We start from the raw sequence: 26,079 nt of genomic DNA, 5'->3' as shown, positions 1-26,079 counted from the left end.
TTTTTTTTTTTTTTTTTTTTTTTTTTTTTTTTTTTTTTTTTTTTTTTTTTTTTTTTTTTTGCAGACCATACGTTGGCGATTTTATTGCTAATGACCCACAAAGGAGGCTTGACCTTATAAAGCCAAGATTACCTAATGGGGAGTGTCCACCCGGCTTTCTTGGCTTTGCTGTTAATATGATTGATATTGATAGCATGCACATATTTTGTCTCGCAGCCAATGGATATGGTCTCAGGGAGACCCTGTTCTATTCTCTCTTTTCTCGTCTTCAAGTATATAAAACCAGAGCAGACATGCTACAAGCTCTCCCTTGCATTAGTGATGGTGCACTTTCTTTAGATGGAGGGATAATTAAGGCTACTGGTGTTTTTTGCTTGGGCAACCAGTATGAAGCTCTCTTTCAAAATTGTATTTCAATTTTGTCTGAATCATTTAGTAGACCATGCCTTACAGTTTAATTTCTTTTTCATTTGTTAATTTCTTTTTTCAATTAATCTGATTTTTTTTTTTTTTTTTTGCTCAAATGTTTAAGATTCCAAGCGATAATTCTGAAATGTCGTCTATCTTTTTCCAAAAATCCTTCAGTCACTACTTTATAATGTGCTTTGGTCTCTTACATTTACTGAAACAAAAATTGGATTTCTGTTATGGCTTGTGGACTTATATTTGTTGTTCACTTAAAAGTTTGGATTTTATCGAGTGTTAATCTCATTTTTTGTTTGTTTGATGACAGGGAAGATGTTCAGTTGAGATTCCCAAAGGCCTCAATGAAATCAAGCCTTCCTGAAAACTACATTGAATCTGCGAGGCAGATTAAAGAGCTCAAGTGGAAAAAGGAAAAGATGATTGAAGATATAAAGAGAGAACATGCGTTGTTGGACAATTCTAAGCTCAATTTTGACAGGAAAAAGGCAGAGTTTCTGAAGTTCCTGGCTGAAAGCTCATCATACGCAGCTCAGGTGAGATCTAAAATCCTTTGATTCGGAGATAAAGGTGTAGGCTTAAAATGTTCTTAAACCACAACATTTCAAGTGAAGTATATTGAATTTGTTTCTTTTTGGAGATTTTGACTGTCCTACTTCTCCCTTTTTTTATTCTCTTCTGTTGAGTAAATGTAGCAGTCTATTGAAGTGGTGAACTCAATTATTAATCTTCTATTATTTATATTCTTTTTACTTCTACAAATTCATTCATTGAAAAAAAGGCGGTGGAAGGGGAATCCCTTGCCCAACTAGAGCTTACAGAAACACCCCAATCAAGATTGGTGAGAAAAACTTCTAAAATTGCAAAGAAAAATTCCTCATGACCTCTCTTCCTTCCCTTCGTCTCAACGTAGTACCCCCTTTAACATACTCTCTGATTTTTAGTTTCGGCTTCCATGGCATTAATCCTCAATCATCGAACCTCCAGAGTTACTCCAACCAATCCATTTCCATTGATAGAAAATATTTTACCATCACTTTTGACAAACACTAGCGAGGAGAACGAGCAAAAATCGTGGAAAGTAGTCATACCTTCACCCAATCAATCTCACTGTCTAGGAATTCCTTTCAATGGCTTGGATCCTCCTTTGATACTATGGTGCATCAACTCTGTTCCTTCTAATTCCTCAAAGAACTTCGAGGTAACAACTATTTCCTCGAAGTGAAGGAACAAAGTTGGATACTTTGTTGAATTGATCCAGATTGACCAAAATGGAAACAGAAAACGTCTTTAATAGTTTCTCTAGATCTATCCATCTTTGGTAAAAAAGACTTCATCACTTATCTGAACCCAAGTGAAAATCTACGAAAAGCCCCACCGACCTAGTTTCTCTAGACCTATCCATCTTTGAGGAACCTCAGCCTTTACCCATCAACCCAATGCCATCCTCCCTAATACAACTAGTAGACCCTCAACTGATGATGGTTTCACTTGAAATTGTTTGTACTTCTACCCATGTCGCTGGAGACCCAACCCCTATTATTGCACCACCCCATTTTAACCTCCCCACTTCCCTTTGCATCTAACCCTTCTCACTAAACATGGGTTGTGTATTATTTCTATCCTTCCCTAAAATACCAACAAAATAATTCAATCAAAGCCACTCATAAGTGATAACCTAGATTATCCCTCCCAGGTCATCAGTCATAATCTTAGTAGGTTAAGACTTGGATAGCTCCTCAATGCTAAAATAGTCTTACTTCTAGTTCAGTTAACCCATTTGAGCTCATAATAGGATTTTTATTCTCTGGTTACACTCTATCAAGCTCCTTTGTGTCTATCTCAATCATCAGATTTACGTGACCTGACTCCTCTAAGTTTATCTTGATGATTAGGTTCTCTCATGCATGGTAGAAAAATTCACCAAAGGTTCTATACGCCCCAATATTTCAAAAGGACCTATGAAGTTCGGGTTCAACTTTCCTTTCTTACCAAATCTTAGCACTCCTTTCATGGACACTAACTTTAAGAACATGTGATCACCCACCATAAATTTCAAATCTTTATTTCTGGCATCAACATAGCTCTTTTTTCTGCTTTGCATTTTCAACTTTCTTGTCTTGATTTTCTGCACTGCCTTCTTTGTGATCTAGACTAACTTAGGTCCCAATCGTTAATGTTGTCCACTTCATCCCATAATATTGGGATCAACATCTCTTACCCTATAAATCTTCAAACGGTGCCATCTATATTGTTGCCTACAATTGTTTTTATAGGAAAATTCAATCAAATACGGGCGTGTGTCCTAGTTAGCTACGTACAAAATCTAACGCACAAGCCAATAGCATATCCTCAATAATCTATAAGTCTTTTAGCCTATCCATGAGTTGAGGATGAAAATTGTGCTAAAAGTCAGCTCAGTTCCCAACGCTCTTTGCTAACTCCAAAAGTTGGACATAAAACAGGTGTCTTTGTCTTACACAATGGACATAGTCACGTCATGCAACCTATCTCTTCCACATACAACTGTGCTCATTTATCAACTGAATATACAAGTTTTCCAATTTAATGTTCTGACTTGGTCAATTCAACAATGACCTTAATTACTGAAATCTTTCAGGGGTTGCAAGAAACTTGAGGGTCTCACCTCGGTGCTTTGACTTGTTGACATACTAAGCATCTACTCGCATGCTCAATTATTAGTATGATTTCAAATACTGGTACATCTTTATACTACTAGGGTATATCAAGTTAGGAGAGTCATGAGCTTCAGATGGTACTTCTTGCTTGAGCTCATCATCATTAGAAATGAACAAATGTTCATGCCAAAGGAAACCGTTATTGGAAATTATAGAAAACCTTTTTTCCTCATTTGTTCTACCTGTTGCAATACTCGAGAGAAGTAGGGATTGTTCTTTTGAGAATCAACAAGTCATTGTCTTAGGTAGACTAGAGAATTAATTGTGTCTACTGTGCTGCTTCACCTCTAACCATAACAACAATTCCAACTCTCTCCAGGTCAACTTGTTTTGTAATTGAAGCTGACATATGAGCCGTCTTTTTACTAAGCGCATTGGTAACCATTTGCTTTACCTGAATGATGAAGTATTTCAACATCATAATTTTTAACCAACTTCAACCACCTTTGTTACATTGTGTTTAACGTTTTCTATGTAAATAAATACTTTAAGCTTTTGTGGTTTGTATAGGTTTGAATCTTCTCCCTCTACAAATAATGTATCCATGTCTTTAGTGCAAAGGCCACCGTTGCCAACTCCACATCATGAGTTGGTTAGTTAAGCTCATAATCCTTTCATTGACAGGAGACATAAATGATAACCTTATCATGCTACATCGACAAAATTTTTGGTCTCGTCTGGCACAGTTAGTATTGGTGTCATAACTAACTAGTCTCTCCTTTAGCTCTTTTAGCTCCTTTGACAAGCTTTGTTCCATATAAATAAATTCCTCTTAAGGTTTGTTCTTGGCTCAAGCTCAATACTAAAATTTACTTCTTGAACCGGAGGTAAACCCTGACAAATTATCCTGAAAGATATTCAGGAACTCATTCATAACTGATGTTCATACTCCTGGTGTCAACTATTTTGGCTAACCAACCCCATTCTCCAAGGCTTATCAACTTTGTGACCTTTAGTGTTGAAATAACTTTATGGGTGTCTTCAAACTCAAATCCCCTAAATTTAAATCTCACTCCTACTTCTCTGGCGTAGCAATTAATGTTGGCGTGGTCCTCAACTAACCAATCCATGCCAAGAACAACATAAAAGTTTGTCATGTCCATAAAGATTATTGTCACGTACAAAAATCATCCCGACACCTCAATCTGACAAGCTTTAACTTTATGCCTCACAATAATACAATTTCGGTCGGAGTAAACACTGTCAAACTAAACCCTAATGGGTCTAGTTCTAGTTTTGTTTGTTTCACAAATGTGACAGATATAAAAGAGTGGGTAGACACAATCTTATAAAAGAAGAGCATGGTGACCAAATATAGGGAATGTACCTGTCACCAATGTATTCACGTTCTCAGCTCCTCTGCTAGTCATCGCATGAGTCATGCCTCTTCCTCGGGTCTGACCTCATCTTCCTCTCTGGTTTGATCCTGACAGTTGGTTTGAATTATGATTTACCTCATTCGGGAAATTTGCAACCAAAACAAGCACCAGCTCCCGTCATACTAAATCCCCCATGGACACGTCCACACACTCTACATGGAAGCCTCCCAACATTAGGGTTGGTTGTCTACCAGATTGTTGTTGCTGTGATGGCTGTTGAGTTCTAGGAAAAACTCGATTTAATCTTCTCTTATTCCTTGAATCTCCCTGCCCACCAGATGTATGAGATGCCGTATGAGTATGCATATCCAGCATCATAGTCGCTCGAAGAGCTGCAATATAATCTGATGGAGCTAGAGCTTCAACTGTGCCTTGAATCTCATTCCTTAGATCCATTATGAACCTCTTGCTTTCTTTGTTAGTATCTACAAGTTCAGGAGCAAAGCAAGCTAATGAGTAATACTTCAACAGTTTTCTCTCCCTGTTTCAAATTCAAGCATTTTTCCTGCCTCGATATCAGATGAATTGGTTACTGGTATCACTGTTGTCATTTGGCAAGAGAACTTAGAGGCTTTCACTTTTTCTCTGTCAGGGTTGTACCATTTGCCCACCTCTTATATTGAATGTTAAAATTATATTTCAATGATCACTCTTTTTGGATCTTGTGGTGATCTAACTACCAAGCACCTTAATGATTTGAATGTTCATCTGTTTTTCGTATTAATTTGAAACCTTGAGCTATTTCACAAATTAGTTAAAGACTGAAATATGCTTATGGAACTCAAACTAACATCAAGCTGTTGAGAATTGAGACAGTTTGCTTCTCAATAGTTTTCTCTCCCTGATTCAAATTCAAGAATTTTTCCTGCCACCGTATTAGATGACAGTTGGGTAGTACTTCTAGAAGACTTCTTTGAATTGAAACCAAGTAATCAGTCCTTATTGATATCCATTAACTGCTTTGCCGATTCCCACCAGAAGTGGGCATCACCTTTTAGCATCAAGGTTGCATAGTGGACCTTTCAGCATTTCTTTTTTCCTCTTGCCGAGATTAAATTTACTTGTATTACCCTCAGCTCTGCCCATTCACAATTCAATTTTGTTTGTATAATCATTTGTAGCTCTAAAATCTCTATGATTGAGCGATGTGAATCTTTTATGCTTGAAAATGTATGTTGATCCGGAAATTCAATCTTATGTCCTGACATTTATAAATATCAACTTTGATGTCTATCATTCCACTTTCCTGTTAACTGGAACACCTGCTCAATCCACAGCTATTAAATTGACTTGCCCTTTCAACATACCGAACAAAGTTTTAGTTTTGTTAATAATAGATAACTGCAGAAGAACATAGTTATTGGCTGCTATATTATTATTGAAAATGTCAGCATGTTGTTAAACTTGTGTATGCCGCTAGTGGCCTGTTAAAGTAGTATGACTTCTCAACGAACTCAACAAAATCTGAGAATCAACAAAGATACAGATCACAAGAGTCTTGTTTTAGCTTATTTAATTACCTTAGTTTTTTGTTATATCTATTTAGTTTTTAAGCATGCTCACGAACTTTCAATTGTGATTCTATGTAGTTTTATCATTTAGACATCACGTCTCAAAATATAATGATGGGATGCAACATTCTTGCATTATGCGGCTATACTGTCATTTGTCTTTGCCATATGTCTGCCACGTCCTTTCAAACTAGCCAATCCATGGCCAATAAATATACTTCTATCATTTAGTTAATGTCAAGTAGTTCATGAAATCATAATTCGAAGTTTCAAGGATTTAATGGAAACTTTTAAAACTTCATAGACTAAATAAGTATTATCATAGAGAAGATTCTGGATTTGTGTGCCTGCTGTTTGAAGCCTGATATTCTGACTGCTTATAGTTCAAACTTTGTTTTAACAGTGGTGTAATTCTGAATGTTATTTTGATGGTGAAATTACAGCAACAACTCTCAGCCAAGCCGGAGAGGTTGACGCCACGGTGAAATTTGCAGTAGAGGACCGAGTCTTCCACCGAGCAACTTGGGGGTGGAACTGTGAGAGCAGTCAGCTGCAATATTAACTCTGGGAAAATGCATAAGCTTCATATTGCATTTTCAGGTAAATATCTTATGGTTTAGCTTAAAATTTTCATGGAAATGGAGTAGGCAGTAGCATGACATCTGTTGTTCCTCACTGGAATAGGCATTCTTTAGTGCTTGCTGTCTAAATTTATTGAAACTAGTGTTCCTAACAGCAGAGACAACGGAGTTCTCTTGCCCTGCAGTGGATTTAGATGGGATGGCGGTTTGTATTGGTCACCTTTGTCTTATCACACTAAAAATTAAAAATTTAAAAAGGAGAAAGAAAAAATATCGTTTATTTGTGTTGTATGAGTGATTGTTTTCATGTGTATATATATATATATATATGGAGATATATTCTTTTATTTGAGTTACTTTGAAGATTGTTTTAAAAATAGTTTTCTATTATTTGAACTAAAAATTTGGTCAAAATATGCTCTTTGTCGATCTTTTAATTAATTTTTTAATAAATGTTCGAACTGTTTTTAGAACAATTTAAATTCTTGTTGTTTTTTTTAAAGATTATGGTTTGTAAATAAGGATTTTAAAGGGTTGAATTTTGAAGTGATGTTAGTGTGGTAAGAGTGCATATATTTTTTATAATATTCTTATATGATCATTATTATTTTTGGAGGATACATTTGCTTGGTGCATTTGGTTCCTAAGATTTTAGAATGGACAGTTTTAGTTCTTGAATTTTAGAAACCGTTGCTGGTGCCAAGTTGGTCGTTAGTTCACTAATGGAAAAGTAATTTGTCATTCTCGACATAGCGATACTTATAGGTTTTATATTACTATTATCTTAGGTAGCACGTTTTTCTTTTCCTCCTTTCCTTCCCCTTCCTTGCCACATCGATCTCGATAAAATCTACCCTCTGCCTGGATCGCAACGTGCCTGAACATTAGGCCTATATTAGGTCTCCCGATCTTCTTCGTTACCGAATGCCTTGATAGGTCAAGAGTGAAGCACTGAAAGACATCTCCAATCATGGAGGTCTGAAAATCAAAAAATGACCATCTACTTCTCACCTTCAGCACACTGGCCAGTTCCTATGTCCCAAAGAATCGCCCAATCCTCCAATCTACAGACCTCTTGAGTATTCAAGTTACTCATCTTCCTCCTCTCTCGTCTCTGGTGCGACATATATCGTCGAAGTTACTGCTAGGCATGGTTCTGGAAGGGCAGTGGCATCATATAAAGGCAGATTATTTTTTTGTCGGGATCGAAGCAATAAGGATCGTGCAAGAGGATCGATTTGGAGAGGCTTCTGCAGGAACAGGAAAGCATGTTTGGAAGAAAGATGGAAGACCTAAATGATATATTATTTTCGATCAACTTAACCCACGAACAATTTAAAACTTGAAGGTCTAAATAAACACGAACACGAACGATTTAATGATATTATGTCCTTTCATTTTTCCAATTTATTACTGAAAAAGAATTGAGGTTGTTTTTATTTTTCCATTATTTCAAAGTTGTCTTAGTCATGGAAGTGCATAAAATTGAAAACAAAATATTATAATGTCATTTATCTATTTTATATTACACTTGATATATGCATAAAAATAAAGTTAACTAAGTTTACGAAATTTAATGATTTTTTTTCTTCAAAACTTCGTCAGACTAAAACCATATATAATAATTTATTTATTTATTTATTTTTATTTTATGAGTACAAACATATGCTAATTATTAATCTTCACTTTCGATTTTTTTTTTAATATTCTTAAAAAAAATTTATATGCTTCAAAAATACTTTTAATTTCTTTTTTTTTTCTTTTTCTTTCTTTCTTTCTAAGTACTTAGTTTAAAAAAATATTCAACAACTTTTAAATTTATTTAATGAATGATTGAGTTTTTTTAATGAATAATTGAGAATAAAATCGAAAAAGTATTTGCAAAATAAATCAATAAAACAATATCCTTAAAATTGTGTTTTTGTTAAAGAAGCTAATATCAAGCTAAGGATCCAATGGAATCGAAGGGTATAAAACAAAGCTAACTTGACTAAGACAGAGATTTGTAGTTCTCAGTTGTAATATTTTTGTTTATGAGATAAAAAATATGATAAAGACATCCGAATTGTTTACCCGAGCCAATCATCTTCCCCATAACAAAGCCTTGCATAACACGAGAATTAGGATAGAAGGTGACACAACATTTCAAGTCATTGGTAAGTTTGGTGATAGACATCAGGTTTAAATTGAATGAAGGCATACACAAAACATTGTTTTGTTTAATTTAAGAAACATTGTCAGTATGTGACACATGTGTTGTCCTCCATTAGACAAATATATCGTAGAAATGATGGCAGCCTATGATTTAGTTGTAATAGAAGCTTTGGATATTATATGATATGTAGCTCCACTATCGAGAATCCATGAATTAAAACTAGCAGAGTTAATGAACAATGCAGATACTGGAAACAAACTTACAGCATTGATGTAGCTAACAGAATTACCCGAAGATGACAATTGAGTGTGATAAGACTTGTACTATTTGTTGTAATTGCTTAAAAGAGAAAGTTGAAATGTAGTTAGGTGAGTGTTTTTCTGTATTCAGTTGAGAAATATCAGTCATATTTGTAGATGATCAATATACACGATTGCTGTGTTGATTGTCTTGTACTGCCCATTTAGAATTATTTTTTTGTCGACATCGATCTTTGTTTGTCCCCTTTTATCACAAAATTTACAACGAAACTTAAGGATTCGACCCTCCGATTGTATGACCACTTCTATTGCAGTGTTCATATGATTTGTCCTTGGTGAATTTTGAACATATTGTCTTCTTTTGCACAACGGCTGCAATTGAGATATTCTCAGTAGGTTCAAAAGTTACCTGATGCTACTGCATCTCTTCTTATACAAGTAATGAATAGGATTGTCTCACCTTAGGTAATGGAGTTATCATCAATATGTTAGATCTCACCGTTTTTTAAGACTTATTGAGCCCCATAAGTAGTTTCATCAACTTGTGTTCTTCGCATTGATCAACATGTATTTGACGTTGATTACAAGTAAATGGAGTGTGGTATGCTTCCAATTCATCCCCGAGTGCTTTGAGCTTGGTGAAATATACTGACAGTGCCATGGTTCCCTGTGACATCATTACTATCGACTTTTGTATCTGAAAAATTGCTAAGTGAGAATTGATCATGAAGATCAACCCACACTCGATCAGCTGTCTTGGTGTGATTAATACCCTCAGCGACATCTACTTCAATTAAATGAGTTAACCAAAATATTATCAGTAATACTGTTGGACTGATTCCAGGATCCAAATTCGGTTGAATTTGCATCTTGAGACAATTCTTCAATTGTGCTATGAAGCAAATTTTCTTTTTGGCAGATTTACTCTAAGATTGATAATTTATTCCATTTTAATTTAATTGGAACAAGGGAATATGCAGGCTGATCAGAGTGACTGAATATAATAAAGATGGGTTGAATCAGCCTCCAAAATTTTGAAGCTGAATTTGACTAATTCCGTTATAAAGAAAATTTTGATATTTAAGAACACCGAGTGCTCTGATACCATGTTAAAAATGAGAAATAAAATTGAGATCGCAATCGTCATTAATATTCCCAACGGTTTAAATAGAATATAAGCTACCGACTAATACCTAAAAATATAAACGAACTAAATCTTGAGAATAAAATAAAATATACTAGTAATCAAATAAAAAAAATCTTATTACGAACCTATAAGATATATTCTAATTATTATAATATATTTAATAAATCTACGGATAATATTCAAGATTCATATAATTTCTAAATATACCATCAAAATTAGATTCACTTAAAAATATTTTAAAAATCATTAAAAACTGTGTCGAATTTCCCCTCTCAGAATTTGTAATGTATAATTAAAAAAAAAAGAAAAATCCTTTTAGGTAAAATAAAAATTAGAATATATATAAATAAGAATAAAAGGTTGAAGTGTTTGTTGCTGCTCCTGTTCTCTCCTCTTCTCATTGTGGCTGCCTTCTCCTTGAAGAGAAGCAAAGCTTCTGTAAAAATTCTCTGCTATTGTATTTCATTCATTTACATTGCAGAGAAAGGGGGATTTTCCTGTTCTTTTATTTTTTTTTTTTTATTAAAAGATGGATTAAGAAGATAATGGGCGCAGAGAAAGAGGCAGAATCAAGCGGTAAGTGGATTCTTGAGCTTCATTCTCAATACCCATTTAAATTTTTTTTTATGGGTTTCGTTTACCAATCGCCATGGATGATGATGACGACGATGATGATGATGATTAATTCCTTTTGTTCTTCGAACCTAAACGACAAAACCCTCTTTCCCGCGATTCTATTAGGAATTGGAATTGAGCTTTTTCCCTTTACTTTTCATTAACTACAAGAAAGTGTTCTTCAATCTGTTCTCACACTTAAGTGGCGTCATTTTCACTTTAACGCATTCGATTACATGTTCTTCTGTGGATGCTTCTGCTTTGTGTTTGATATGAGATTTTGGAACTTTAAACTGTTTGGAATCATGGGTTTCTTTTTGTTCCTTGAATTGTAGATTCTGAATTTGGGAGGTCAAATGTTTAGCCCATAATCTCCCTGTTTTAGATCTCTTTTTTCTTTTCGGAAATTGATGTTTTCATGGATTCTGGATTCTCATCGCTTTGGTGGTTGATCGTTTTTTGTTCGCTTCCCAGGTCCGATCGAATTGTTCGAATCGAGGCCGTGACGAAATTTTTTTTTAGTTTCTGATTTTATCATGCATTCCAAAGATACTTATTCCTGGTGGATTTAACTATAGTTCTTAATTTAATTAATCGATTCGTCTCTGTGTTTGGCTGTTGATGAACTCTGAAATTCTGGAACTACAGATCTTTAATCCATGCCCATCATTTGCTATAGGTGGTGGAGATTCAGAAAGATATCTATCTTATCTTGAGATTTCTGTAAAATTTTGGCTAATAGTTTTGCATTATCATGTGATCTTTGCCCCATTTGTTGGTAACGAACAACTAAAGGGTTATCCATTTTGAACCTTACTTGATTCCTTTGCCTGCTTTTTTACTTTTTAAAGTTCTTCTTTGAAGCTAATATCAAGCAATCTCTGTGATAAACATGAATCTTAAGCTCTATGACAATTTGAAATAATTGAATGATTCTGTATCTGATTTTGAGTAAAATGGCTCGTGCTTTTGTTTCTCTCACTATTTATCATATATTATTTTCTTTGACAAAATATCGTAAAATTGAAATGTATTTGCTTGAGTTCATATGGCATTTATTGGATGATTTGTTTCTTCTTTCCTTCTGGTAAGGTTGGTTGTAATCCAGTATGTTTGGTGTGATGCAATCTGTGTGATGCAATCAGTTGACGAGGACAGTAAGCAACAGAGTTTGAAGCGTTCAAGGCCTCTTTCGTACAACATGACCGTCACGAACTCAAGTGTTGCTCAGAGTTTGGATGATTCTTTCCTTTTCCCAGTTGAAGAGATTGTACAATATCCATTGCCGGGATATGTTGCGCCCACTTCAATAACGTTCAGTCCAGACGATAGTTTCGTTACTTACTTGTTTAGTCCTGATTGTACCTTAAATAAGAAGGTTTTTGCTTTCGATATCACAACTGGCAAACAGGAGTTGATTTTCAGTCCTCCTGATGGTGGGCTGGACGAGTGTAATATTTCACCGGAAGAGAAACTGAGGAGAGAAAGATTAAGGGAACGCGGTTTGGGAGTGACTCGGTATGAATGGGTGAAATCAAGCACCAAAAGGAAAGCGATTATGGTGCCTCTGCCTGCTGGGGTTAGCTCTTTTATCTCTTCGAAGTTATTGTACTATTAATCGTTTTGTCGAAATATTATTCGAAATTAATAATCTTGATCTGATTCAATATAGTTGTACTTGACATTCTCCTTCTATGCAGATTTATATTCAGGACTTTCTTGGCTCAACGCCCGAGCTTAAGCTTTCCAGTAAACCCTCTTCGCCGATCATGGATCCACATCTCTCACCAGACGGGACCATGCTTGCGTTTGTTAATGATGGGGATCTTCATGTCATGAATCTATCATACAACGAAATGAGACAGTTGACTGTTGGTGCTAACCGAAACATTTTGGTAAATCTACAGCCATTCCTGATGATCTCTCTAGTGTTCTGCTGATTGAAGCTAAAACATTCTCGATTTTTTAGTTTTCTTTTACCATTGTTTATGTCGTTGTTGGTCAGAACAGTGTGTATGATGTCTTTTCCTGTCGACTAGATCACCGTTACCGTTTAATGTTTTCACTCTTTGTTTTTCCCTAGAATTTGACATTTACTTTTTTTTCCGAACTGCAGCATGGAATTGCGGAGTATATAGCTGAGGTGAGGTACCAGCATCTGTTTCTCGAACGGAATCTTGAATATTCTTGCTTGGGAAGCTGAAGGAAGTCGAATTTTCACTATTGAAACGATCTTCAATGTCACCTCATTTCGTTTTCTTTGAAACCGTAGTTGGACGTTTTCACATTTTTCTTAAAATTTTTCCATTTTCAGGAGGAAATGGATCGAAAAAACGGGTACTGGTGGTCACCAGACAGCAAATATATTGCATTTACACAAGTTGATACTTCAAAGATCCCTGCATTTAGAATCATGCATCAAGGTAAGAGTTCGGTTGGTTCGGATGCACAAGAAGACCATGCTTATTCATTCGCTGGAACTTCCAATGCCATTGTTCGTCTCGGTGTCGTCTCTGTTGCTGGAGGCTCAATTACTTGGATGGATCTTCTTTGTGGAGAAACGGCTGAAGAGGAATATCTGGCTCGAGTCTGTTGGATGCACGAGAATATTCTCATCGCTCAGGTTCTGAATAGGTTACATACGAAGCTGAAAATTCTCAGGTTCGATATCAAGACAGGAGAGAGAAAAGTTTTGCTAGTAGAAGAACAAGATTCATGGGTTAACCTACATGATTGTTTCACTCCACTAGACAAAAGTATCAGCAAATATTCTGGGGGATTCATATGGGCAAGTGAAAAAACTGGATTTAGACATCTTTATCTACACGATGGCCATGGGACGTGCTTGGGACCGATCACTGAAGGTGACTGGATGGTCGAACAAATTGCCGGTGTAAACGAGGCAACCGGGCTAGTTTATTTTACTGGAACTCTTGATGGTCCTCTTGAATCTCATCTTTACTGTACCAAACTAACTACTGCAGGGAATGCCCCCTTGGAGCCACCAATAAGACTGACTCATGGCAAGGGGAAACATGTCGTCGTACTCGATCATCGGATGAGAAGTTTTATCGACATTCACGATTCCCTCGATTCTCCCCCGAGGGTGTTGCTCTGTTCCTTGAAAGATGGAAGTGCCATTTTGCCAGTTTATGAGCAAACACTTGCAATTCCAAGGATTGAAAGGCTTCATCTAGAGCCTCCAGAGATCGTTGAGATACAGGCCGGTGACGGGACATTGCTCTATGGGGCTTTATACAAGCCTAACGAGACGATATTTGGACCTCCGCCCTACAAAACTATGATCATTGTGTATGGTGGTCCAAGTGTGCAGCTAGTTTTCAATTCGTGGATCAATACAGTCGACATGAGAGCTCAGTACCTACGTAGCAGAGGAATCTTAGTGTGGAAGGTTTGTACTTAATTCATCCCTTTTCCTTTGCCAACTTTCGTTTCATACCGACATTGTAAATCACGGTGTTTTGCACCTGATCTTCAATGGTCCGAGCATGTTCACACCGGAATCTGTGTTACCTGTGCAAACGAATCCTGTTTTGGATTACTTTCGAATTGCGTCTTCGTTCTTGGCTTGAGTTAATTTGTCCATGTCTGTGTTGGATCATTAGTTTTCATTCTGATGTCATTTTGAATGGTTTCCTGGTTGCAGTTAGACAACAGAGGAACGAGTCGCCGCGGACTCAAGTTCGAAGCTTCTCTGAAATACAATATTGGCCATATCGATGCAGACGATCAAGTGGTTGGAGCAAAATGGCTGATCAGACAGGGTCTAGCAAGAGCTGGAGAGATGGGTTTATATGGATGGAGCTATGGTGGCTTTCTGTCAGTAATGAGCTTGGCCCGGTTTCCAGATATCTTTCGATGTGCGATATCCGGTGCCCCTGTTACATCATGGGACGGGTACGACACGTTTTACACAGAAAAGTACATGGGATTACCATGTCGGGACCCAGAAGTTTACGAGAAAAGCTCGGTGATGCATCATATAGACAAGATGACAGGGAAGCTGCTGCTTGTACACGGTATGATTGATGAGAATGTACACTTCAGGCATACAGCAAGGCTTGTGAATGCACTCATATCGGCTGGAAAGACGTATGAGCTGCTGATATTCCCGGATGAACGACATATGCCTCGACAGCATCGAGATCGGATCTACATGGAAGAAAGAATCTGGGAATTCATTCAGAGGAACTTGTGAGGCAATCTTGTTTTTGTTCATAATCTCTTTGTTATTTATTGGTGGCTTCAAAATAAATGATGTCAAATATTTTATGATAGTTTAGTTTCTTTCTTAGATTTGTACGGAATGTGATGTGATTCCCCCAACTCCAAACCTCTAATTTTTGAACAACTTTGAACAATTTTCAATTTGGTCCTTAATCTTTTAAATATTTTGATTCCCTTCGACACTATTTTTCTATTATCATAATAAGTTAGTTTCCTGAATGCATAAAGGAAGAAGGCTGACACAAATGATTTCCTCCTCGGAGTGCGATTTACTGCTCATCAACAAAGGGACAAGTCACACACTGTGCTTCCGTATACTATGGAGAACGCTGGCTAAAGCCAACCAACTAGATCTAAATCAATGGTGAACGATCAAACATGTGACCTTTCGATCTTCAGTCCAACGCTCGAACTCCATGCAGCCTTACAATTCGTTCATGTACAAGTGTGCCGACTTAGTTAGTTTGTTGACGATTACCTAGATTACTGTATATCGTTTCAATGTCCTAGGTAGACCTATGATGAAGACCATAACTGTGTTCTTGAAGTTCCATTCTGACACGCTGAAGGATTGCAACAATCTTACTGTAACCCCCTATTTTTTCTTGCCTAAATTAGAGACGTCACCACTTGCATGCCTTTAATAACATATACAGAAATTTAAAATAAAACATTTTACAATCGGAGCCATGAACTTCCACGTTTAATTTAAAATAGAAAAATAAAAATAACATAGTATTTGAATACGAAAATGAAAAGTCACCTATCAACTACTAAATAAAAATCAATGCACACTACTCTCATACCTTGACTTTCATGGTCATTCCAGCATTCACCGTCATCCATGCAGGGGTACTTTTGTCACGATCCTAGTTTTCTACTGACCTTGAGTCGTTACTATATGTGTGACATAACTTCTTTATGTAGAAACATTCATTTAAAACGACTTCATAAAATGATGTCATGGACTTATAGGTTTACGAAAACGTCTTAAAAAAACACAAGTGAAATATTCAAAGTAAATTAAATTAAAACCAACAAAAATAACAAAATGCCTTATACTAACCTAAGATCTACGAAAATAAATGTAACTACCCTATGAAGGTCCTATGGTCTTTGATGCGATATTGTCGTCAATTGCATATGGGTGTCTATCCTTTACCTGAAAATAAAAGTAGCACATGGCTTGGCTTGAGTATTTTAAGAAATACTCAGTAAGTGAACCACTATTGGGGTTAAGGAATGCAAACATATGCAACATGAATAGGGACCTATCATTTAAACCATAGTCTCTTAGGTGGCCTCTAGTTCGAACAAATTGGATGTGTAGTACTTTCCTACACACGACCCATATGTGCGAGCGTGGACCGATCAGGCGGTTTTACACACCTCTTGTGCTTACTGGTCGGGCTAGTTGGTTGTAGCCAAATGCTCGGAGATGCAGCGACTATCGTGCATCATGTCAAGCATGATGGCATCTCATCATCATAGTGTACGTGTTCGTACTCATCATAAAATGAGAAGTAACCCGACGCATGTGAATATGCAGTATGCATGAGGTTCCTATAATTTTCATCTTAAGTCATTCATGTGACACAACCTCACACATGTCTCACATATTACCCTAGGTAACAGGCATACATAAGATTTCATACTAACATCATTCTTAAGGACTTAGGGGTTGTGCATAAGAAAACTCTTCATTGCCATATATGTCGTAGCATGTCAGACATTTCATTGCCAAGCATATTCATGTCAGTGCAACATGACACATACATACATATCAACGTAACATGAGATGTCATTATAGTGTATCATATTGTCATGCATCTCATGTCATCCTAACATATTACATCATAATACATCATATCCAACACATGACACGTGCATGGGCCTCTGGGCACATATTATCATACATAAGACAATTCTTCCGCTTGAGCCGATAATAACGCCACTTACTTGGATGACCTTAGCCTAAGTTCTATCTTATTCTAAATTAGCTTCCTTTCATCTCTTGAATTCGTTCTCAGCTATATCGAGGTTTCAACTATTTTAAATATTCATTTGATTGTCTCACTAAAAATCAAATTGTCTAACTTAATTTAATTTAAACTAGGAACATGGGGCTTATATGGACCTTAATTGCCTGTGATAATGTCAAAATCAGCTTTGGGAGGGTAAAAAACGTAGGAAGCGGTACCAAATACATCAAGCCAAGCCATCGTGTACACTTGAGAGGGAGGGTGGTAGGGCCAGCCTATAATGGTCAAGTAACCACAACATATTTTATCAGTGGCATTTACCCTAATCTTCTTCTTATCTTATGCATGACATACTTGACTATGACGGAACATCAACAGTGGGACTATGACGGAGTAAGATTCGGATTACCTTGTTGATCGAATATCTCAAGGCAAGAACATTGTTTGAGATTCGAATCACTCCACAAGTAAGATCGATCATGTCTAGCTTGAATGATTCTTGTTGATCAAATATCTCAAGGCAAGAACACTTCCATGAGATTCGAATCATTCCACAAGCAAGATTGATCATGTCGAGCTTGAATGATTCTACATGCAACCTAAACTACATAGAATTGCAAAGAAACTTAGCCATTGGCTAAAGAAGAGCACAAATGCTTCTTTTACTATATTTTTCAAGTCTCTTACACATACAACATACATGGCTTTATATAGCCTCGAAATGAAACTACTAAAGTCATTCCAAGAGTTGTAACATTCATACTTAATGGCCATAATTAACCATTATGTAATTGTAACCTATAGTAAATAAAGTCTTAAAATACATAAATGAAATACAATAACTCTAAATTGTAACCCATCCAAAATTTATAACAATCAAACTTCATTCTTCTTCAATGTGGCATGAATTGAAACATCTTTTGATAATTTTGACAACCTTTTCTTCACATCTTCATTGAAGTATATTGTATGATTGATGTCTTTTGGTTCATATCAGAGGGTGTGATTTTAACTAATTAAACAAACTAATGCAGAGTGTCTCTACGGTCGAAAAAAGAAAATGATGAGAAAATCAACTATAATGAGGAAGGTTCGACTAAAAAAGATTAAATAAATGAGTTGTTTAGTTTTTGGGATAGATTTTAGTTCCTTCTAATAGACTCCCAAACCCGCTTTTGAGGGTCATGCATAGTGATTAATTCCACAATCGTTTTTTTGTCTAGGAGAAGAATTATTCCTAACCCTTATGTTACCAAGTCTTGCAATGAAACTAGAGTATTAGAGAGGATTTCATTGCTCTCTCCCTTCTCCAGAATAAAAGAAAAATGATGTATGTAAAATAGCTAATTAAACACACATGCAAATCATTAACAACAGCTTTTTAATAAACTAAAATCATACCGGCTTAAACTATATAAAACTCTCTCGCCTCCTCTATAAAGTTTAGCTCTCCATACAAACTGAATTAAACAGAGGAACCCACGTCTCCATCATATAAAATTGATAGAATAAGAAAATAGAGTAAGGAAATAGAGAGTTATCCAGCTTTGTTGATGTTCTTCAATGGAAGTTCCCTTCCGTTAAGCTCTCACGTCCACCTCTTTGCCCCAATCAATCCTTCTCGGTCTTTTTTTCCTTCTGCTATTAACAACTGCTGGATTAGGGTTTTCTCCTTCTTCTCTTATTTCACAGCAGTTCACTACAGCAGAGGTTGCTGATGTTTAATTCGAAAAAAATATTGTCTCAAAGTGTGACTCCCCCTTTTTTTAGGTTTCATTTTTCTTTTATAATGTTTTTTCTTCTCATTTAGGGCTGAGAAAGGATAAGTCCACCCAGGATGTTTCTAATTGGTAGTCAATGACCCACGTGGACTACTGATGTGGATTAAAATTTCCATGTCATCCCCGAAAAGTTTGCTTTCTAAATTGCTTCAGCATCACGATCATCAATTTATTTCCAAATTTGCTACAGCATCATGGTTCAACCTAAATGTTCTGGAATTTTATCAAATAACTCAATTAAATGTACAATTAAGCTCTTTCATGCTAATTAGAATAAATGAAGTAATTAATGAGAAAATGGTGAGTAAGAGTGCAAAATTAACTACAAAAAAACTCGATATAATTCTACTTTTGGAGAGTTATCACTCGTCGAGATACCACTCACTAACAAGTTCTTGTCGAACCCCACGGAGGGAAATTCCACAACAATAACAAAAGAAAATTCCACTAACTACTCATCATTCTCATAGATTACTTATTGCATTACTTATTTATGAAAAACCTAACCAACGTCAGAAATTTTGATAGCTGAAGAGCTTCTGAGAGTTTTAGTGACGATCATTAGAGTATCTTGTGATATCTCTTCCGAGTTCATTTCTAAAGTAAATTCTTCTTATGGGTCATCAAAATATATTTAGAATATTTCTCTTCTTTGGTTTTACTATTTAAATGAAAAAAAATCATTATATTATTGGATTTTAAATAATGTTTTCTATTTAGCTTTGCCATTAACAATGTTGATGTGATATTTGCAATGATATGATGTTATGAATGAATCAAATTAATGGACATGTTATATAAAGGCTTATTTAATGGTAGTAATAGTAAATGGAAAATTCCAATAACATTAAAAAATAATAAAATCTACCTTTATTGTGATTATTATTATTTCTATAATGTCTTCATAGCCATAGAAAGGCAAGTAAGATGAGAAATTAAAACTCCTATGAATGAGAAAAGGAGATGGAAATTGTATTTTTTGATCCAATATGCTTTTTTTCCATTCTTAGTCATAGGTCACAAAAGCATATACTAAAACAAAAATAATTTTGACATCAAAAGTTAAAAGGCAATAGGAATGACTCGACGCACGTGAAAAGCATATTCATCAAATAGCATATACATAAATCATTTATCTGTTCATCTCGACTCTCGACTGATAAGAATGTGATAAAAGGAAGTACATGATTGAAACAGAACAAACCCTAAGTACAGAAACAAAAATGATATTTTAACCTAGGGAAAGTAATATTGTGTTTTTTTCTTTTGGAATGGTTTAGATCGACCTAATTAATGTTTTTAAATTAGGGTTTCGGTTTCGAGGTCATACATATAATGGTATAGACTTTTTTTCTTCCAAAGTTCTAGTACGGTTTTCTATAGAAATATTAAGATATTAGAGAGTGAAAAAATACTTTTCAGAACTGGCCTAGATTATGAGAAAAAAGCCGCTAACAGTACCCAAAAATTAGTCGAGAGCAAAACCATTTTCGAGTATTGGCTATCGACCATAAGTGGCAAATTACCTCACTATCTCAGTATCTCAATAGATAGAATTGCTGGTAACCTTTCAAATGAAAAAAGATATTTTACCCTATTCAATAAAAGGAATACCATTATATTTATAGTCTTAAGTCATGGTCATGCTTGTCCAAGGCGTGTTGCCTATGGTTGCATGCCCGTTCCAAACCCTTTTTTTATGCTTTTATTTTAGATAGGCATTTACCATTTCATATCGAGTCAATACGGGGGGGTGTATAACCATTAACCAGAATCACGTCTACACCCACTTGGTCAAAAATGCTTGAAAATGTACTATAGGGAGATATGACTAGTTGTCAACTTTTCCCCACCCGATAGTTATATGCAGTAAGCCGTTGCTGTTGCCTTTTGCTTACATTCCCATATAACACCAAGTTCAATTTCTTGAATCTTGCTTTCAAAACTCTCTTTCGAAATCTCTCTACTCCCGTTTTCTAAAACCTTCTTCTTGAACCAGGGCCAGAGACTCGAGCATACATCGTTTGGCCGTAGGTGACACAAAAACGAATAGACTTAACTCATTTGTTGCTGGGAAGTGAGTGTCGCACAATCGCAAGTCCGCTGTTATCTAAGTGCAATTGTAGTGAAGAGGAGAATGAGATTATTAGGTTAATTATTGGCCTCTTGCCGACGGTAATGAAAAATATTATTCCATTTGCTATTTTTTTCTCTTGTCCCCATCAATCACTTTGTCTACCCACCAACCCAACACCAAAAGATAAGCTCATTTTCCTCCCTCAACCAATTTTCTTCATCTTATCTTTTTTTTTTTTTTTTCTTTACAAATCACTTACTGATTACAATACGTTCAAATACTATTTATCGCTTACCCGATCGTTATCATTATTGACTCGATCAACTAACGAAATAATCATCCACGTTTCGAGTTCTTGTAGCTCCATTTTGTACTGTTGTCAAATATATATGTTTATGTACTGTTATTTTCATCATCGTTTTAGATATTATTATACTTTTTAAATCAATTACGTGAACCGTCGAATTTGTTGTCGGTGATTTAACAACTCTAGCCGACACACGATACAAGCTGAATCTGGCATTTTTATTAATGATGAACCGTCTTATAAAACTTAATCACTAAAAAGTGAACTTTATACAACTGGCAATTTAGATTGATAATGACAAATATGACCTAATATCATCATTTATTATGTAAATCGACCGATGCTACAAAAAAAAAAAAAAAGTCTCGCTATTTTTATTCGTCCGATATTTCTATTATAACCCTAAACAACACACACACACACATATATATATATATATATATAAAGAAAACAAAAACATATTTATTCTGAAAAGTATGTAATATTGATGCAATAGAATATAATCACAATTATAACAATATATATCTTTGGCCATCTTTAAATAATGTTCATATACCCTCGTAGTTTGATGTGGCCCATATTATTTGCCAAGAGCATAATCTAAGAAATGAGATTGTACACGTGTCATCTCTTCCACATCCTAAAAATAAAAATGAAAAAAAAAATTTAATTATTTAAATACACTTGAGAGTAAAGTAAAATATATATAGTAAATATATTAGTTAGTAGATAATCCAGCTGAAAATGACACTCCAGTAGAAGGCAACCAGGAGGAGCCATAAATAAACTGTCCGACAGTAAATTTGGTGGCTTCTATAGCAGAGGTTATTACTCGATAACCTGGCCATTTAACCCTCTGCCCTACAGCGGCGCTTGGCCCAGAATTCATATACTCGCCGTAGTAAAGAGTGTCAAGAGCAAAAGAACCTTGCCATTCGAGCCAACCGCGAGGATGAATATGGTCTCCCAAAGAAGATACCATGTATACGACTCTAGAGTATAATTTCCAAGGGCGGCCAAGGTAGGTGGGGAAAGAACCCTTGGAGGCTTGGAGGTCACCGGTGGCGATGATTTTGCAGGCATGGATAGAGATTCCGGTGTTTTGGTTTGGGTCTTTTCGATCTTGAGCTGTGATGGTATTCTTTTGTCCAGACATTGGCTTACGGGCATAGATGTTGCAACTTTGGAAGACGACGGCAGCATTACCAAAGATGAAATCAATCGTGCCGTAAATGTCGCACTCTCGAAAGAATTGACGATTCGAGTGGACATAGAGAGTGTCTTGATAACCGATAACGTTGGAACGAAATACCACAGTGTGGTCTGCACTCAAGCGCAATGCCACTGCTTGGTGCTTGTTTGGCCCTGCCGTGTTCTCAAATGTCATGTCTCGTAGAATTAGTCCTGTCCCAGAACCGGCTGCAAAAAAAAAAAAAAAAATAAAAAAAAATAATAATAATAATAAATAAATAAATAAAATAAATAAATGAAGACATATATATTATGAACGGTGGGCGTTTTTCGTATGATTATTTGGATAAATCAAACCATTATTTTTTATAGCCCATTAATGCTGCAAAAGTAGCTTAATTTGTTGCTATCTTTAAATCTATAATAATTTCCTTTTTTTAAAATATATATATATATATATATATATATATATATATGTATGTATGTATGTATGTATGTATGTATATATGTATGTATGTATGTATGTATGTATGTATATATGTATGTATGTATGTATATATGTATGCATGTATATACACATATATATAGCCTCCGATTTATCTAAAACTGATAAAGTGAAGAAGAGGTCCTTGTTTTTTTTCCCAAAATTTATAATAATATTTTCCCCAAAATAAATTCAAAATGTTTTATTTAAATTAGATCCTAAAATTTTGAATTTATTTCATTAAAATTAAAAAAAAAAATTAAGTGAAAACACAATTTTTATTCTTGAAATTTGATTTTAGTAACATTTAGATTCGTTTTTCTTTCATTACAAATAAAACTTAATTTAAAAAAATTAACTAAAAATTTAAATATTTCTTAAAATCTATAATAAAGAAAGTAAAAAAAAAAATTGAATTTTAAAAAATAAAAAGTGGCGGCCATATTTGGACCAGACGACCATAATTCTGAGTCCTAGATATCCGGTGTCAGAATTGGAAGCCTTAATTTCGTGACACGTTATCACTATTTTATTTTTATTTTTATTTATTTATATTATATATAAAGAATATTTAAAAAATAAATTAAAAAAAAAAAAAAGGTTTTTGGAATAAAATTGAAAAGGAAAAAAAAAGTGTGAAGAGTATATACCAAAGGTGGCGGTCCGGAAAGTGGTAACTTTGTCATAAACGCTTTTACCACCTGAAATGACGGTTATACCCTTCCCATCTCCTACAAACATCAAGTTTGTTTTCTTCCTTCCTACCTTCAAATTCTCCTCTTCATACCTGCAAAATTACATTAATCTCCCTCTTAGTCCCACCCCATTTCCAATTATTATCTTAACTTTAAAATAAAAAAAAAAAAAAAATCTTATAATTCTCGACGTTAAATACCATGCCTCTCGTGATCGATCAATTGTTGTATACCGACCACTATGGTGGGTATAATTAATATTTGTTGTAAATTAATTAATTTTAAGTTATTATTATTATTATTATTATGAGGACAACGAAATTGAAAAGGACTTAAAATATGAGGGGACATTTTATATTGTTTTTATTGTGTAATTATTATCATGAAAACTATGAACTATAGGAATTGGTAAATTACAGCTTTGAATGATTACGACACTGAAGTCAATAAATTTAATGAGGAAAAACTTGTTAAAAAAATGGAATTAATTAATAATCATTCAAAATTTTGAAATAAAAAAAGGAAAAATATTGTTCTTACTTTCCGGCTTTAATGTAGATCACGATCCGGCGGCTACTGGACGACGGAGCCGCCGCAATGGCCTCCGCCACTGTCTTGAATTTGCCACTACCATCCTTAGCCACCACAATATCCGCCTGAATTGAAGATATGGGAGCAGCCAAAAGGCGGCGATCTTTCCCACTCACCCACCGGGGAAAATCCCCATCACCATTATTCTCCTCGGCTAACCACTGTTCATCACTCTCCATCAGCCGGCGGCGGCGGCGGTTCTCCACCGGCAAATCCCCACCACCAAACCCAGAAAAAATGGCTAAAGAGTTGCTTATCATCTCCGACAAATCACTCAATTTGGCCGTTATCTGATCCTTGACTGGGTCAGCCACATCCGAAAATCCATCCGTACACGTGTCATGGTAAGTCAACGCTGCACTCAGCCACGTCATCACGTCGTGGTTGGTGGCGGTTGTGGAGAAGAGAGAGAGGGAAAAAGCTTCAACGGCGTCGTTTAGAAGCTCCATACAGTCTTCATAAGCGGATTGGGCAAGAGGGTCGTTGGAGATTTGGGAGATGGGGATTTGTGAAGTGGAATAGAGAGCTTTGGTGAGATGTTGGAGAGTTAGGTTGAGAGAGATATGGACGAGGTCGTGGACGTCGGCGGAGAGAGAACCGGGGGCGGAGAGAAGGGAGGAGATGCAAAGAGAAGGGTAGAGAGTGAGGCTGCAAGCCCGGGAGATGGCTTGTGTGGGCTTGTTGTGGGGGAAATGCGACTCGGTGGAGGTGGTGATGCGAGAGTGGACGAGAACGACTGCCGAGACGGTGGAGGCAGTGATGAGAAGGATGGAGAAGAAGGAGATGAGGAGGATACGGCGGTGGGAGGAGGATGGTGGAGGTGGCGGCGGGGGATTAGAATGATCATTGGAAACACGAAAGCTGGTGACCGGAGTGTCGCCGGAGCGGGAGGAGTGGAGCTTATTGTAGTTGTTGTTCATGGTTGAGGGATGTAATAATAATGATAGTGAGAAAATGAAGAATGGGAGTGAGTTTAAATAAAGGGAAGGGGAGAAAGGGTTGGTCGGAGGTCTATATCGAGAGGGAATAGCTGGAGGGCTGTTTGGGGATGAAGGCATGACATGAAGCATAAGGGGAGTACATGAGTATCTTCTACACTTTTTTCTTTGCCACTATGTTTCAAATGTGGGGCTCCCCTTTATTTTCCTTCTAAATCTTTCTATGTGTCAATACGTGTGTGGGGATGCCTTCTTTATTATTCTAGCATATGCTACTTAGGGCACCTCGAACATAATTCAGTGGGTTACGATATACTATCATTTACAGATAGATTAGAGGTTTGAATCTCTAACTTTCATATGATATTGATTTGTCCAAACTTCTAGCTATTGTAACAAGAATGTTAAGAAATTAAAGTTACAAGTGAGTTTTAAACTTGTTATCCCTATTGCTAAAAAATTTAGACTTTCATTTGAAAGTGTCGTGAAGTAGATGAATCGTAATGTTTTAGATATTTTGTCTCAAATAATCTTGTGTATCTGATAACTTAAAATTTTCTACTTAATCTAAGATCGGTACTATATAAATATCATGAACATTAAACGTGGAAATATTTCATTTAAACTTTCATAAAAAGTAACTTTTATCTTAAAACACAGTCATGAACTTACATGTTCTGAAAACATCCTTAAAATGACACAACAAAAGAATAAATAAACGTTTAAATTAAAAACATCATATTCTAGCTCAAGTCTAAAAAAATAAATGCGACTACCCTATGCATGTGTTATGGTCTCAAGTTGCGATGCCGTCGTCAGCCGTACATGAATGTCTTGCCTTAATTTGAAATAAACTAGCACTTGACTTGAGTATTGAAAGAAAAACTCAGTTAGTGACCCCACTATTGAGGTTAAATGCAAACACATGCAGTTTCATGAATAGAACCTATCATAACAATATGTTTTCCTATGGCGGCTATTCTAACGGGTAGCTTGGATGTATAATTAATTTCCT

The 26,079-nt window shown here is 35.7% G+C and overlaps 3 protein-coding genes across 7 annotated transcripts in view; 2 read left to right on the top strand and 1 right to left on the bottom strand.

The window, feature by feature from the left end:
- The window catches only part of LOC111471470 (protein DEFECTIVE IN MERISTEM SILENCING 3-like), a 9,635-nt gene extending 2,758 nt beyond the window's left edge, over window positions 1–6,877 (top strand). For both annotated transcript variants that reach the window (XM_023117183.1, XM_023117182.1), the window contains exons 6-8: window positions 65–385; window positions 734–959; window positions 6,456–6,877. In XM_023117183.1, coding sequence (XP_022972951.1) covers window positions 65–385; window positions 734–959; window positions 6,456–6,497 — 589 coding nt within the window. In that variant the 3' untranslated portion in view covers window positions 6,498–6,877. The remainder of the gene's footprint in view (window positions 1–64; window positions 386–733; window positions 960–6,455) is intronic.
- Window positions 6,878–10,526: 3,649 nt separating this feature from the next.
- On the top strand, window positions 10,527–15,182 carry LOC111471467 (dipeptidyl aminopeptidase 4-like). 4 transcript variants are annotated; one of them, XM_023117176.1, is made up of 8 exons: window positions 10,527–10,731; window positions 11,450–11,460; window positions 11,523–11,548; window positions 11,863–12,349; window positions 12,471–12,665; window positions 12,887–12,913; window positions 13,085–14,182; window positions 14,438–15,182. In XM_023117176.1, exons 1-8 carry the CDS (start codon window positions 10,701–10,703, stop codon window positions 14,987–14,989), a joined length of 2,427 nt encoding a protein of 808 aa, XP_022972944.1. In that variant the 5' UTR covers window positions 10,527–10,700; the 3' UTR covers window positions 14,990–15,182. The 4 variants fall into 4 exon arrangements, with proteins under 4 accessions (XP_022972944.1, XP_022972945.1, XP_022972946.1 ...); XM_023117179.1 differs by having other exon boundaries at window positions 10,704–10,731; window positions 11,523–11,566; window positions 11,916–12,349; XM_023117177.1 differs by lacking the exons at window positions 11,450–11,460; window positions 11,523–11,548 and having other exon boundaries at window positions 11,916–12,349.
- A 6,483-nt stretch (window positions 15,183–21,665) lies between these two features.
- Window positions 21,666–25,178, bottom strand: LOC111471502 (probable pectinesterase/pectinesterase inhibitor 61). The gene is made up of 3 exons (XM_023117212.1): window positions 24,076–25,178; window positions 23,491–23,627; window positions 21,666–22,584 (listed from the first exon to the last, which is right to left on the bottom strand). The coding sequence occupies exons 1-3, from the start codon at window positions 25,044–25,046 to the stop codon at window positions 21,884–21,886; spliced, it is 1,809 nt and encodes a 602-aa protein (XP_022972980.1). The 5' UTR covers window positions 25,047–25,178; the 3' UTR covers window positions 21,666–21,883.
- Between the last annotated feature and the right edge of the window lie 901 nt (window positions 25,179–26,079).

The sequence above is a fragment of the Cucurbita maxima genome, unplaced genomic scaffold (genome assembly GCF_002738345.1).
Source record: "Cucurbita maxima cultivar Rimu unplaced genomic scaffold, Cmax_1.0 Cma_Scf00053, whole genome shotgun sequence".
In the NCBI taxonomy this organism is placed as follows: domain Eukaryota; kingdom Viridiplantae; phylum Streptophyta; class Magnoliopsida; order Cucurbitales; family Cucurbitaceae; genus Cucurbita; species Cucurbita maxima.
Note: the sequence above shows the minus strand (reverse complement) of the source record. Positions and strands in the feature narration are given on the sequence as shown.

Bases quoted from the DNA above. Each gene is read 5' to 3' on its own strand.
- LOC111471502 (XM_023117212.1), bottom strand. From the start codon at position 25,046: ATGAACAACAACTACAATAAGCTCCACTCCTCCCGCTCCGGCGACACT. The intron at 23,628-24,075 runs GTAAGAACAATA...GTAATTTTGCAG, and splicing joins ATCTACATTAAAGCCGGAAA to GTATGAAGAGGAGAATTTGA. The intron at 22,585-23,490 runs GTATATACTCTT...TTTTTTTTGCAG, and splicing joins TTTCCGGACCGCCACCTTTG to CCGGTTCTGGGACAGGACTA.
- LOC111471467 (XM_023117176.1), top strand. From the start codon at position 10,701: ATGGGCGCAGAGAAAGAGGCAGAATCAAGCG. The intron at 12,666-12,886 runs GTAAATCTACAG...TCCGAACTGCAG, and splicing joins GTGCTAACCGAAACATTTTG to CATGGAATTGCGGAGTATAT. The intron at 12,914-13,084 runs GTGAGGTACCAG...TTCCATTTTCAG, and splicing joins TTGCGGAGTATATAGCTGAG to GAGGAAATGGATCGAAAAAA.